This window comes from Vulpes lagopus, chromosome 9 (assembly GCF_018345385.1).
Source record: "Vulpes lagopus strain Blue_001 chromosome 9, ASM1834538v1, whole genome shotgun sequence".
Classification (NCBI taxonomy): Eukaryota; Metazoa; Chordata; class Mammalia; order Carnivora; family Canidae; genus Vulpes; species Vulpes lagopus.
In genome coordinates this window covers 48,585,254-48,598,344 of record NC_054832.1, presented here as the reverse complement: position 1 = coordinate 48,598,344, position 13,091 = coordinate 48,585,254, and the positions used below count along the sequence as shown (strand labels likewise).

The 13,091-nt window shown below is 38.8% G+C and overlaps 1 protein-coding gene across 2 annotated transcripts in view; it reads left to right on the top strand.

Annotated features, from left to right (window-relative positions):
• Nucleotides 1-4,414, top strand: part of CA13 (carbonic anhydrase 13) — a 33,367-nt gene extending 28,953 nt beyond the window's left edge. For both annotated transcript variants that reach the window (XM_041769701.1, XM_041769702.1), the window contains one exon: nucleotides 2,335-4,414. In XM_041769701.1, coding sequence (XP_041625635.1) covers nucleotides 2,335-2,454 — 120 coding nt within the window. In that variant the 3' untranslated portion in view covers nucleotides 2,455-4,414. The remainder of the gene's footprint in view (nucleotides 1-2,334) is intronic.
• Nucleotides 4,415-13,091: the final 8,677 nt, after the last annotated feature.

Below are 13,091 nucleotides of genomic sequence, written 5' to 3'. Positions count from 1 at the left end.
CCAGGCTCACTAGTTTGTTTTGGGGGCCTTATTAGAGCTAGAAATGTTGCATGTTTTGGAGATAGATTTTGAAATGTTCACACCTGAAGTGATATGATATTCGGGAATTTGCTTCAAAATAATCCAGTTTGGGCAGGATCAGAGGTGGAAAGAGAGAATGAGTAGGAGTACGGATAAAATGAAATTGGCTGTGTGTTAATGATTGATGAAGCTGGGTACTGAGTTTGTGGTGATTTATTCTGCTCTTTCTAGCTTTCTGGATGTTTGAAAATTTACATAATAAAACACACGAAAAGAGATGAGGGGAAAATAGAAAAAAAAAGTTGCGATGTTGTGCTGTGGTTAGTGCATGACATATTTGTCAGGTGGCTTATTTATTGAAACTTCCTAGCTCTCCCTCAAGCTCCTCATCTATAAAATGAGGATAAGAGTGTATCATTGATTAAATGAGATAGGCATGTAAAGGACTTAGCACAATACCTGGCCCATCATGTTCTGTAAGAGATTTCACTTTTATTATTATTCAGCTTTGACAGGCAGTGGCTTGCTATTAGACATTTGAGCACTAGAGTGACATAAGCAAAGCTATTTACAAAACATTAGAAAAGAGTGTTTCTGCTTATTGCGGTTGCTATGTAAAGAAATTAAAATTTCAGTAGTAGAGCCAAGAAAAACAGCAAAACAGATCATACTCACGTCAGCCTTCAGGCTAATATGGGGAGATTCCTGCCAGGACTCGTGTAGATGGGATCAGCCTTCATGACAGAGCAGCCCATTTTCTGTCTGCAAGAAGCCCAGGAGCCCAGAGAGTGAGGAGACTAATAAGGGCCAGCCAGGGCTAAGCATTTTGAGGTTAGTGCAGTGGTGGAGGACACCAGGCCCAAGAGAAGCACATCTGAGCAGGGACGGACAGATGCAGGGTCTGCCTACCTGGGCTAAGCAATTGGGAGGGAGATCCAGAGCCAAAAAGGCAAGGGATTTGGTGAGACATCAGGACAGGTTCAGTGAGTCTGATCAAAATGTGCAGGCAGGTCACAGAACTAGAGTAAATTCCAATGGGGTTAACGTGTTACAGAAGTAGGGAACCATGATCAAACTTGCAGAGGAGTCAAAAGAAGGGTGGGAGGTCCACCTGGGTGGCTCAATCAGTTACGTGTATGCCTTTGGCTCAGGTCATGATCCTAGGGTCTTGGTAATGAGGAGTCCTGGGATCAAGCCCCATATCAGGCTTCCTGCTTGGTGGGGAGCCTGGTTCTCCCTCTCCTTTTCCCCTCTCCATGCTCTTGTCCCCCCCCCCCCCATAAATAAATAAGATCTTTTTTTATAAACAAGCCAAGGTCTTCAGAGTACTGGGCAGTTTCACTGGGAGGCAAGTCGTGTTTGCTGAGGCCAGCAAGTTGGTGCCCTGAATCAGGACTTGGGATCCTGCAGAGCCACCTGGAGAGGCCACAAGATACAGATTTGCTCCCCGTGATCTGTGGAAGGCTGAGTATTTTCCCTGTGGCTCCAGAGGTTAGATTTTATTTACCTCTGCTGCTTGACTTTACCAGAGAATTCTTCAAGTCTCCTCTGGCTTTAGCTATAATCTGGTCTAATGAAACACAAGTAATAGTAAGTTCTAAGTATTTGTCTTATCTTGCCCATATCTATACCCTTTTAAAAGACCTCTCAAAGTATCACTTGTGGAAAGACATGTCTGCCTGTGTATGATGCAAGAACTTCTCTCCAGGGAGTGTGGTTACAAACCACTGTCTCTTATTATGGAGGACCTCCATCGCCTCTGCCTCCCATCCTGGCTAGTACTGAACAAGAAATATTTGGAGCTTCAGCTAAATGACGATGATGGAAACTTAATAGATGTGTCCTAGTGTGAATTTTTAAAAAATATTTATTTATTTGAGAGAGAGAGAGAGCATGAGGAAGGGGAAGGCCAGAGGGAGAAGACAACCTGCTGAGCCAGGAGCCCGATGCAGGGCTCAATCCCAGAACCCTGAGATCATGACCTGAGCTGAAGGCAGACGCTTAACCAACCCAGCCACCCGGGCACCCCGACCCACATTCTAAATGTCATTTCCTCATATTATTTTGATCCTCAGATAAAGAATGCTTATGTATTTAATTTTTTGAACCCACAGGTATTTGTGTCATGGTGAGAACTTAGCAGAACTATTGTTTTATTACTTATATGACTCATAATTTAGAAAACTTTTACTGTAACATATTAGTTCCTGGTAGAGGAAAGGTTATATGTTTCGTAACTTTCTATGGAGGGCAGTTCACCAACATTGGTGTGACTTTCTATGCTGAAGCCAACTCTTCTCTTTTCTTCAACAGCTGGCCACATTCCGCACTCTCCTCTGCACAGTGGAGGGCGAAGCAGCAGCCTTTTTGTTGAGCAACCACCGCCCACCACAGCCTCTGAAGGGCCGAAAAGTGAGAGCTTCTTTCCATTAAAAGTCACCAGCTGACCACTGCAAACATGTCTGTGGAGAAAAAAACAAAACACAAAAATCCCTGCTAACAGCTCTTTCCTAGAATTCTGGCTTATAGGTACCATATTGCTTTCAGCTTCAGCACCCGAAAGAAGCTCAGATCTCTGCAATCAAACTAACTTAACTCATCCATCTCAGATTTCCACTCATCAGGACCCAAACGGTAAACATTGTTTGATGTGTGTTAAAACCTACAAAATACAATCTTTTACTACCCGTGTGGGAACATGGCAGGCATTGCACAACTTCCTAATGCATTAAAAATTTTCCCTTGCCCTAGAGATTGAATCAGTCATATCTCTCAGCAATGTTTGGTGAAAAAATTAAAATCTTTTCCAGAATGATAAGATCATGATATCTTTTTCCACACGAATGAGTCTTAATGTCTCGATATCATTCCAACTCATAAAATGCTGATAATATTTCCTTTTAAAGGGAATTTTTGTTTTGATTTTGCTGTTGATTCTCATTGCATGGTACCTTTAATAGAATGAACAATCTGAGCATGCTGGGAGGTGGGATATAACTACTCACTGTGTCTGTTCCACAACTCAAAATTAACCTATCCAATTTTGGTGGGCAATTCCTCAGGATATGAATGACTGTTTAAACCTTAATGAATTATGCCCTATATCACATTCGTGCAGTAATGTTAGTGATAACTAGGTTGATAATTGACCAGATGCAGTGCTTGCCAGTTTATTGACATAGTTTGAAACTAACAGATTGCAAGGTACCAGGCCGGTGGTGCAGCCCAAGGGCATGATGATGAATGGGTTGCTTACTTTTCCCCTTGTTTTGGCACAGAGCAGGGAGCAATCCTGTATAGGTTACCGTTTTGTCAAGTGGTGGAAAATATTTACTTGAGTCTCATATAAATATACAGTCAGCTCACAAACCCTTCAACCCATTTCCATGGCAAAGTTCATCTCCCTTTTTATCCATGTTTCTCAATCTCACAAGTAATTTTTGTAAGTTGGCTGTTGATATTCACTTTAACCTGTTGCCTCTTATGTATTTTTCTTTGTTTTTGGTGAAGGAGGATGGTGAGGGTCCTTTTACTCTCTCTGGTGCAAGTGGAGTGACACCATTAACTTAACCACATTTAAGGCTTGAACACAGAGTACACTTCTGTCATCTGAGAGAAGTTTAGCTGAGTTTCCTTGATTTTGTTAATTTGTTTCAGACACCATTCCTCCTCTGAATGTAGATTTTGATATCTTAAATTATTGTAATAGTTTTCTTTATAGGATAACTGAGTGTCAGTAAATTATATGATAATGCTGTACTCAGTTGCAGAAGATAAGCTCCTGAAGTCTAACTGATATCTTGGTCATTTTTGTTTTCCCTCATCTAGCTTAAGCCTTGCAGGAGATTGCCATCTCATAAATCTTTAATGAACTGAATCTTTTAAACTATTTTATTTGATGTCTTCGGTAATTATCTCACAGCTTGTGATTAAATGCACCATCAGTTAATGTAACAAGTAAAATATAAGTTATCTCTTAAAAGTGGTTTCTTCTGAAAGGAATAATTTATTAAATCTACTGTGTAACCAGATGTTTTAAAAATACCAGTGTTGAATGGGAAGGTGTTTCTTTAGTTTGGAAAGACATGTTGTGAGGTATCCTAGTCACAGAAAGAAGTCTGTTTCCTCAGAGAAGGTAGTTGTTCTGTTTGAAGAGGTGTGTAACGAGGATTCTAGTTACTTTGCATGAGAGTTTTTACTTTGTAATTTAGGGTTTCTGCTACAATATTGCCTCAGTTCCATGCTACAAATTGGACTTTAGTAGACTAAAAGTCAACATAGCACTCATTATCTTGAAGACTGTCTGCTAATTTATTTATCTCTTAGGGGCAAAAGGTCTAAGTATGTGTTGAAGTTGTTATCTCTTAAAAAGATTAAAGAGTGAAAATACTAATATGGATCTCTTTTGTTTCCCACACATATGTTGGATTTATGTTCATTAAACATTTTGTGTTTTATTTAAGTTGAATTCAACCATAATGAAGAAAATGAGACAAACTTTGAACTGTATCAGGGACTCGCATATGCAAGACACAAAACAAGATTATCGGTTTATACTTTCTATTTAGAAAATAATCTTAAACTCACAAAAAATGCAAACAGTACATTTTTTTCTGAACCATTTGAGAGTAGGTTGCAAACCTTCTGCTCCACCATCCCACAAACTTTAGTATATATTTCCTATAAGTGAGGACATTATCCTACAAAGCTACAATATAGCTAAAAGAATCATAAGGAATAAAAGGCATCCAAATTGGCAAGAAAGATGTCAGATTTTCACTATTTACATATGACATGATACTCCATATTAAAAAAACTCAAAAAACTCCACCCCAAAATTTCTAGAGCTGATACATGAATTCAGTAAAATTGCTGTATACAAAATCAATGTATAGAAACCTGTTGCATTTCTTTATACCAACCATGAAACAGCAGAAAGAGAAATCAAGAAATTGGTCCCATTTACAGTTGCACCAAAAACCATAAGATATCCAGAAATAAACCCCAAGTAAAGAGGTAAAATATCTGTATTCTGAAAACTATAAAACAATGATGAAAGAAATTGAAAATGACACGAAGAAATGGAAAAATATTCATGCTCATGGATTGGAAGAACAAATATTGTTCTATATTACCCAAAGCAATCTACATATTCGATGCTTTTCCTATCAAAATACCACCAGCATTTTTCACAGACCTAGAGCAAATAGCCCCAAAATTTGTATGGAACCACAAAAGACCCTGAATAGCCAAGCCGTCTTGAAAAAATTAGAGCAAAGCTGGAGGCCTTACAATTCCAGACTTCTAATTATATCACAAAACTGTAGGGATCAGGACAGTATGGTATGTGCACAAAATATAGACACATAGATCACTGGAACAGTATAGAAAGTCCAGAAATGGACTCACAACCCTATGGTCAACTAGTCTTTGATAAAGCAGGAAAAATGGGAAAAAGACAGTCTCTTCAGTAAATGGTGTTGGGAAAAGTGGACAGCAACATGCAGAAGAATGAAACTGGGCCTTGTTCTTACACCATACACAAAAAGTAAATTCCGAATGGATGAAAAACCTAAATGTAAGACAGGAAACCATCAAAATCCTAGAGGAGAAAACAGGTGATAACCTCTTTGATATGGGCCATAGCAACTTCTTCCTAGATATGTCTCTTGAGACTAGGGAAACAAAAGTAAAAATGAATTATTGGAACTTCATCAAGATAAAAAGCTTCTGCACAGTAAAGGAAATAATCAACAAAACTAAAAGGCAACAGAATGGGAGAGGATATTTGCAAATGATGCATCCGATAAAGAGTTAGTATCCAGATTTTAATACCCATTGAAGTGCTTACTCCTCTCAGAGAATAATTGTTTAAGTTGCCACCAGTCCTTTACACTTGAAGGTAACTGATCTTTTTTTTTTTTATGTTAAGTATTTTAATTTCAGCTATCTGTAGAGCACCAAGGAAATGTGGAAAAGAAAAATTAATTCTGGATAAACTAACAAAGGCATGAAAATTTGCAAGTGTGATGTTTTGAACACTGGATTCACTGGTTCTCTGTGTAGATTTGTATCCAGTACGGGGGGTGGGGATATGTATCAGTGAGTACTCTTTTGCCGGAGAACAATAGGAACCCCAACACTACAGGGCTAAAGCAATAGTGTGAAGCCAGGGGCTAAGATCCGGCCTCAGTATCCCTCCTTCTTGGTGGTCTCCACTTCTGTGGGCTCTGTCAGCAGTTAGATTCTCCCTAATAAAGGAGGGTTGGCAGACTGCACCTCTAGCCCTAAACCATCCCCTGTAAGCCACACCAACAGTAAAGGAGAGCTTCTTTCTTCAAAAACTTTGAAAAATTTTCTTTTTCACTCCCATTTGCCTAGAATGAGCCACACGCCCTTCAACAAGTCATCAAGGTCAGCAGATACAAGACTTGGGGAAGCAGGTGACATTGGCCCCTTCCCAAGCTACACAGATTAAGAACAGAGGAGAGCTGACTCCAGCAAAAGGAGACTGGGAACCAGTACCTGAGGAAGGGAGAAAAGATTCTGGGTGGCAAAAACAATAATATTTACTCTGTACCAAAGGAGTGGCTGAAGAGAGGTCTGAAAAGAATAAAACTCATGAGCTAATTCAGACCTTTCAGGAAATAACCATCATCCACCTAAAAGAGAATGAAGTTTCTCAAGCCAAATACAAGGTCAGCATTTCATAAGGGCATAAGATTTTTTTTTTTAAGATTTTATTTATTTATTGATGAGAGACACACAGAGAAGGAGGCAGAGACATAGGCAGAGGGAGAAGCAGGCTCCCTGTGGGGAGCCTAATTCAGGACTCAATCCTAGGTCCCTGGGATCATGCCCTGAGCCAAAGATAGATGCTCAACCACTGAGCCACCCAGGTGCCCTAGGGCATAAGATTTTAAAAAGTTATTTTCTGCTAGTGCTTTGATGCAGTGATAAATTGATACTTTTCCACAGGAATGAGGAAGAATGGGGATTGTCAGGGCTAGGTACCCAACCTAAAATTAGCCAAACCTGGGAACTTCAGCAGGGAAGAGCTACTTGTTGAACCAATTCAGTTGGTGTTCCCCGTAAGGCTTACGTGTTGACACTGGATTCTGATCATCGTGGACAGTCTGTTGGTGGCTTCTTTCTAGTTCCAAGGAGGCAGAGATGTTCCTTTTAGATTTGCTACTCATTTCTCTGAGCCTTCTTTGTCTAGCAACCAATGTGGATCGTTCATGCTTATGATTCACAATGCCTTTGTCTTTATTGGTGGCTCAAGAAGTATTTGTTAAAAGCATTAATGAATGAACACATGAGGGGTGCCTGGATGGCTCATTCGGTTCAGCAGCCAACTCTTGGTTGGGCTCAGGTCATGATCTCAGGGTCGTAAGACTGGGCCCCGAGTAGAGTTCAGTGCTCAGGGAGGAGTCTGCTTGAGGTTCTCTTTCTCTCTCCCCCTGCCACTCCCTGCTGTCTAAAATAAATAAACAAATCTTTAAAAATAAATAAATAAATAAAGACATACATAAATAAATGATTGAGTAATAAGTGCTCTGATTATATGTAAAATTAGCACAACTTGAAATCCATTTGTTCTTTAGTGAAATAACAGGTGCCCACAGATTCCTAAAAACACAAGCAATTTGTTTCCTAACAAAATGTTCATTTATCAATTATGAAATTAATCCAAGACCATTGGGGGTGGAGGTGTATGTTGTGGTTGTTGCATTGTTATTACGTGGGTACACTTTTGTCCAGTGTGATCTCCAAACACATCGTGCCCTTCCTTATGAGGGCCAAGGTCCTCCTATTTTTCCTCTGACTAAAATTTTCTACTGCCATCATCTGGACAACCAGATAATTTTCTTCTACAACCTGTGCTTTGGACCTGCAGCGCTGGAAGTGGCTTGCAGACCTCCAGGGCCCCTGAGACACTTCCAGGGGATCAGTGAAGTAAAAATTAATTTATAATAGTACCAAGATACAATGGTGCGACTGAGTGGCTCAGTTGGGATCTCAGGGTTGTGGGGACTGAGCCCTGTGTGGGGCTCTTCAATGGGAGTGGAGCCTGCTTGGGATCCTCTCTCTCCCTCTGCGTCCTACTCACCCCTGCTGGTGTGCTCTCTCTCTCTATAAAAAGAAAAGAAAAGAGCAAGAAAAAGATATCATTTGCCTTTTTCACTGTTTTGACATTTGCGCTGATGGAAAAAAATGGCTAATTTCTTGGCATAAATCAAGGCTGTGGCAGTAAATGGTGATACTAGTCATTTTTTCCTTACCACCATGCATAGTTTTAAAATGTTTTTCTTAAGAATGTCCTTTTTGTTAAGTAAAAATTATTAACTGTGCTTGTATTATTGAAAATTAGGCTGAGATTAACTATTAATCTTTATTCCTGAGTTCACATTCTTTTAATATTTGGTATAACATAATGGAAAATTTGCAAGAGCTTCTGCTGCAGTTTTCTTTCAGGAAAGCACTTATGTAATGGTTTGAGTTGCAAACTGAATTAGACACTTTTTTTTTTTTAAAGTTAGCTACACCCCATGTGGGGCTTGAACTCATGACCATGAGATCAAGAGTCACATGGTCTATTGACTGAACTAGGCAGTTGCCCTGACACTTTTTTCATTGAGCACCATTTTGACTTAAAAGAGCAACTGACAAATTGGATATTCAGACTTGGATAACTAGCAAATATTTTCTTGGAAATGAGCAAAGTGAGCTTCTCATTTCAAGAAAAACAACTAAAAGGATTTGTTGGCAATGATAAAATGAGAACTTTAAAGAGAAAATTTGGATTTTGGAAAACATATCTGCCTCTGTGAGCATGCCAGCTTCTCAGTGCTTAAAGATGTTTTTGATGAGACCAGTGGTAATTTTTTTAAATGTGATTTTTTTGATATTGTATAATGAATTGTGCCAACATTTTGAAGATATGCATCACTCAGTGAACCAGTATTTTCTAAACAAACAGTGCATGGTGTTACAAATTCATGGACAGATAAAATATCTATTCACAATGCAAGATAGACCAATACATTTTAATGGAACAAAGTATGAAAGGTTTATTCATAGAGTTTCTTTATACATAACTTTTAAGAAAATGTTTTAAGAAATTATTGTTAAATTTTGGTGTTTTATTAAAGAAGAATATCCATAATTATCTCAAAAGGTTATTAATACATTCCTCCATTTTCCAGCTACTTATATGTGGGAATCTGGATTTTCTTCATGTACTTAAAACAGTATATCATGAGAGATTATTTTTTTTTCTCGTTGATCTCAATGGCTTTCAATATATTTGTTATTTTTATCAGTCAGTTCTCCAAATGTTTCACATGAATCTTTGTTTTTTGTTTTTTTTTTTTATTTTTAATTAATTTTTATTGGTGTTCAATTTACCAACATACAGAAAAACACCCAGTGCTCATCCCGTCAAGTGTCCACCTCAGTACCCGTCACCCATTCCCCTCCAACACCCGCCCTCCTCCCCTTCCACCACCCCTAGTTCGTTTCCCCGAGTTAGGAGTCTTTATGTTCTGTCTCCCTTCCTGATATTTCCCAACATTTCTTTTCCCTTCCTTTATATTCCCTTTCACTATTATTCATATTCCCCAAATGAATGAGAACATACACTGTTTGTCCTTCTCCGATTGACTTATTTTACTCAGCATAATACCCTCCAGTTCCATCCACGTTGAAGCAAATGGTGGGTATTTGTCGTTTCTAATTGCTCAGTAATATTCCATTGTATACATAAACCACATCTTCTTTATCCATTCATCTTTCAATGGACACCGAGGCTCCTTCCACAGTTTGGCTATTGTGGCCATTGCTGATCAAAACATCGGGGTGCAGGTGTCCTGACGTTTCATTGCATCTGAATCTTTGGGGTAAATCCCCAACAGTGCAATTCCTGGGTCGTAGGGTAGGTCTATTTTTAACTCTTTGAGGAACCTCCACACAGTTTTCCAGAGTGGCTGCACCAGGTCACATTCCCACCAACAGTGTAAGAGGGTTCCCTTTTCTCCGCATCCTCTCCAACATTTGTTGTTTCCTGCCTTGTTAATTTTCCCCATTCTCACTGGTGTGAGGTGGTATCTCATTGTGGTTTTGATTTGTATTTCCCTGATGGCAAGTGATGCAGAGCATTTTCTCATATCATGAGAGATTAAATGTAGAAACAGATATAACAATCCAGCTATCTTCTATTTAGCCAGATATTAAGGAGATTTACAAAAACTGTAATTGCCACTTATTACATTTTTTTGTTTTATAACATATTTTCATTAAATCTGTTATGTTCATTTATTATTTATTATATGAATCCATTATCTTTAAGTGAATTAATAAATAATAATTTCTCAGTCTTAACTTCTAATATAGTGACCATCAATAGATATTACCCACATTAACAAAAATTGTTTGGGGTCTTCAGTAACTTTCAAGAGTAAAGGGTCCTGAGACCAAAAGGATTAAGAGCCACTCCTGTGGATCATGTCATGATTCAGTGTCCCATCCTTCATTCTTCTCAGCACATCTCTGCTCTAAAAGAGTTGTGATCAAAAATAAATAAATAGATAAATAAATAAATAAATAAATAAATAAATAAATAAATAAAAATTTTTTTAAAAGTGAGTTCTGACCAGGTCTAGTGAACAGTAACTAAGTTCTATTAATGCTGCAATAAGACCAGATATAGATATGCATACATATTACTGAGATGTAAAAAGGTAAATTCTGGTCACACAGTCTCACATTATTTGACATAGGGTTCATCACACTACCTCAGGCACTTCTAGATGTACTCTTTACTTCCCAACATCAAATCCAAGGGTAAGCAATTTACACTAATTTCTGTTTAGGTGTTGGAGGAACAATATAATTTCCTCTAAGTTTGGATTAACAGCTGAATTCCAGTCTAAACGACCCACTGTAGTTACTTGAAGTCCCGGCCTTGTAGTTCTCTGGGTTCTGCAAACAGAAATGTCCCACATACTCTTGCTCTTAGCAAGCTGTTACTCCTTTAGCTCTAGGCACTCAATTTTGAAAGATTTCTTCTCAGCCCTTTGTCTTTTTCTTATCATGTATTATGGAATGGTTTTGACCATGAACTTCAGTATTCTTTATCCTTTCCCAATCTCAATTTTTACATTGATTTACCTTCCCCTTCCCCTCATCCTTCCTCTTCTACCCTTACAGAGTTACCTCCCCAAGATACTGCCTTCTAGCTCTTGCTTCTTCTCCTGGAAAAGAGCAATAATCTATCTTGGCAGATTAGTTACAGTTCAGTTTTCTTGCTAGGTCATAGCCATGCAGAAGGGCAAATGTGTTCATGTGTAGGCCAGACGGCTGCTTTCTAAGGAGTCTCCTAAGTTGATATACCTTAATACAGTTCTAGAGCCAAGTCCTCAAAGCTGCAAGATTAGAAGCCTACTTTGTCACTACAGTGAATTTCTTTTTCAGGTGCAGACTCACAATCAGTGAGGCCACAAGTTTGATATATAAAGCAAAAAAAAAAAAGTCAAGTTATTAATTTATAAAGAGCTGTATGCACCTGATTTTAGTTGGGATACTCAGATCACTATGACTACTTTCAAAGAGTATCTATCAAATCCCACTAGGAAGGTCACCATACATAGGAAACCAAATCAGAAGTTTGCTTGGTGAGTATGGAATTTAGGACAAAGAAGATAAATGGAAGAAGTAAATGTCTTATATCAGTAGACATGGAATAGTTTATTTTTTTTAACAATTTTGTTTATTTATTCATGTGAGACACACAGAGAGAAGCAGAGACACAGGCAGGGGAGAAGCAGACTCCATGCAGGGGGCTCAATATGGTACTTGATCCTGGGACTCCAGGATCACGCCTGGAGCCAAAGGCAGATGCTTAACCACTGAGCCACCCAGGCGTCCCACCTGGAAAAGTTCAAAACATCCAACTCACTAAAAAGGGTGATTTTCAAAGTGAGACCATTATAATAGAATTTTGTTGGTTGTAGCTCCCAGCCATTATCTCCAAAATACGGATAATTTTGCCAGGAGAACTAAAATACTTGATCTTTTGGCTAATGTTTTCCCAACATTGGATCATTTTTGGATAAACTATTAGTATATATCTCTGTAGTTTTCATTCTTTATTCTTTTTAAAAAGTTTTTATTTATTTATTCATGAGAGACACAGACATAGGCAGAGGGAAAAGCAGGCTCCCTGGACCATGACCTGAGCCAAAGGCAGACACTCAACCACTGAGCCACCCAGGTGCTCCTCATTTTCTATTCTTTTGTGACAATTCAATCTTTCCCCAGTTGGTCATCCTTTCTTTTAACATGTCAACATTCACTGAGTGAGAGTTTCAGATCTGAGGGCCGTTCTTCCCTGTAAGGAAAGTCTTTAAATGTCTGTTCTTAACCATAATGTACAGATTTCAAAGCCCAACTCTTAGGGCCGTTTAGCGGATATATAGAATTTTAAACTTACCTTCCTTGTTCTCAAGTTTTTATTGGGAAAGTCTCAATAAAAGCTCCCCAAGGACTGAAAATGGTATTGTTTAAATCCACTCATTGTATGGATACAAAAGAATACAAAGAAAATGAGACAGCACACCTAGAAGAATTGAAGATAGCCTGTTTCTTTGTTTCATCCTGTTTGTTTTCATGGGGGTTTTCTTGTAGGGAAATGTAGCTTTTGATATAGGTAGATGCAGCCTTTTCTCAGCTGGCTGGGGTGAGAAGTAAAAGAATCAAATCAAGGGCCCAGAGGGCAGGCATTGTGATAAATAGGAGTCAGACTTATCACAAATCGATGACTAAGTAGAGGTTTTGCAGGTAATCAAAACTTTTGAAGACAATCTTCAGGGTGGTTACATAATGAAAATCTTTGGGATCCTCTGCAACTCCTGGAGCCCTGATCCCAAGGGGTCTCCCGAGTATCATTGACCGGCCAGTGCCCTTTCCTCTTGGCACAAGGACTATTCTGCGCTGGGTTTCTCCATCTGTCACCTGGACATCCTGAGATCAAGCAGTGAAACAACAGTTCCTAAATCCACATCTATTTG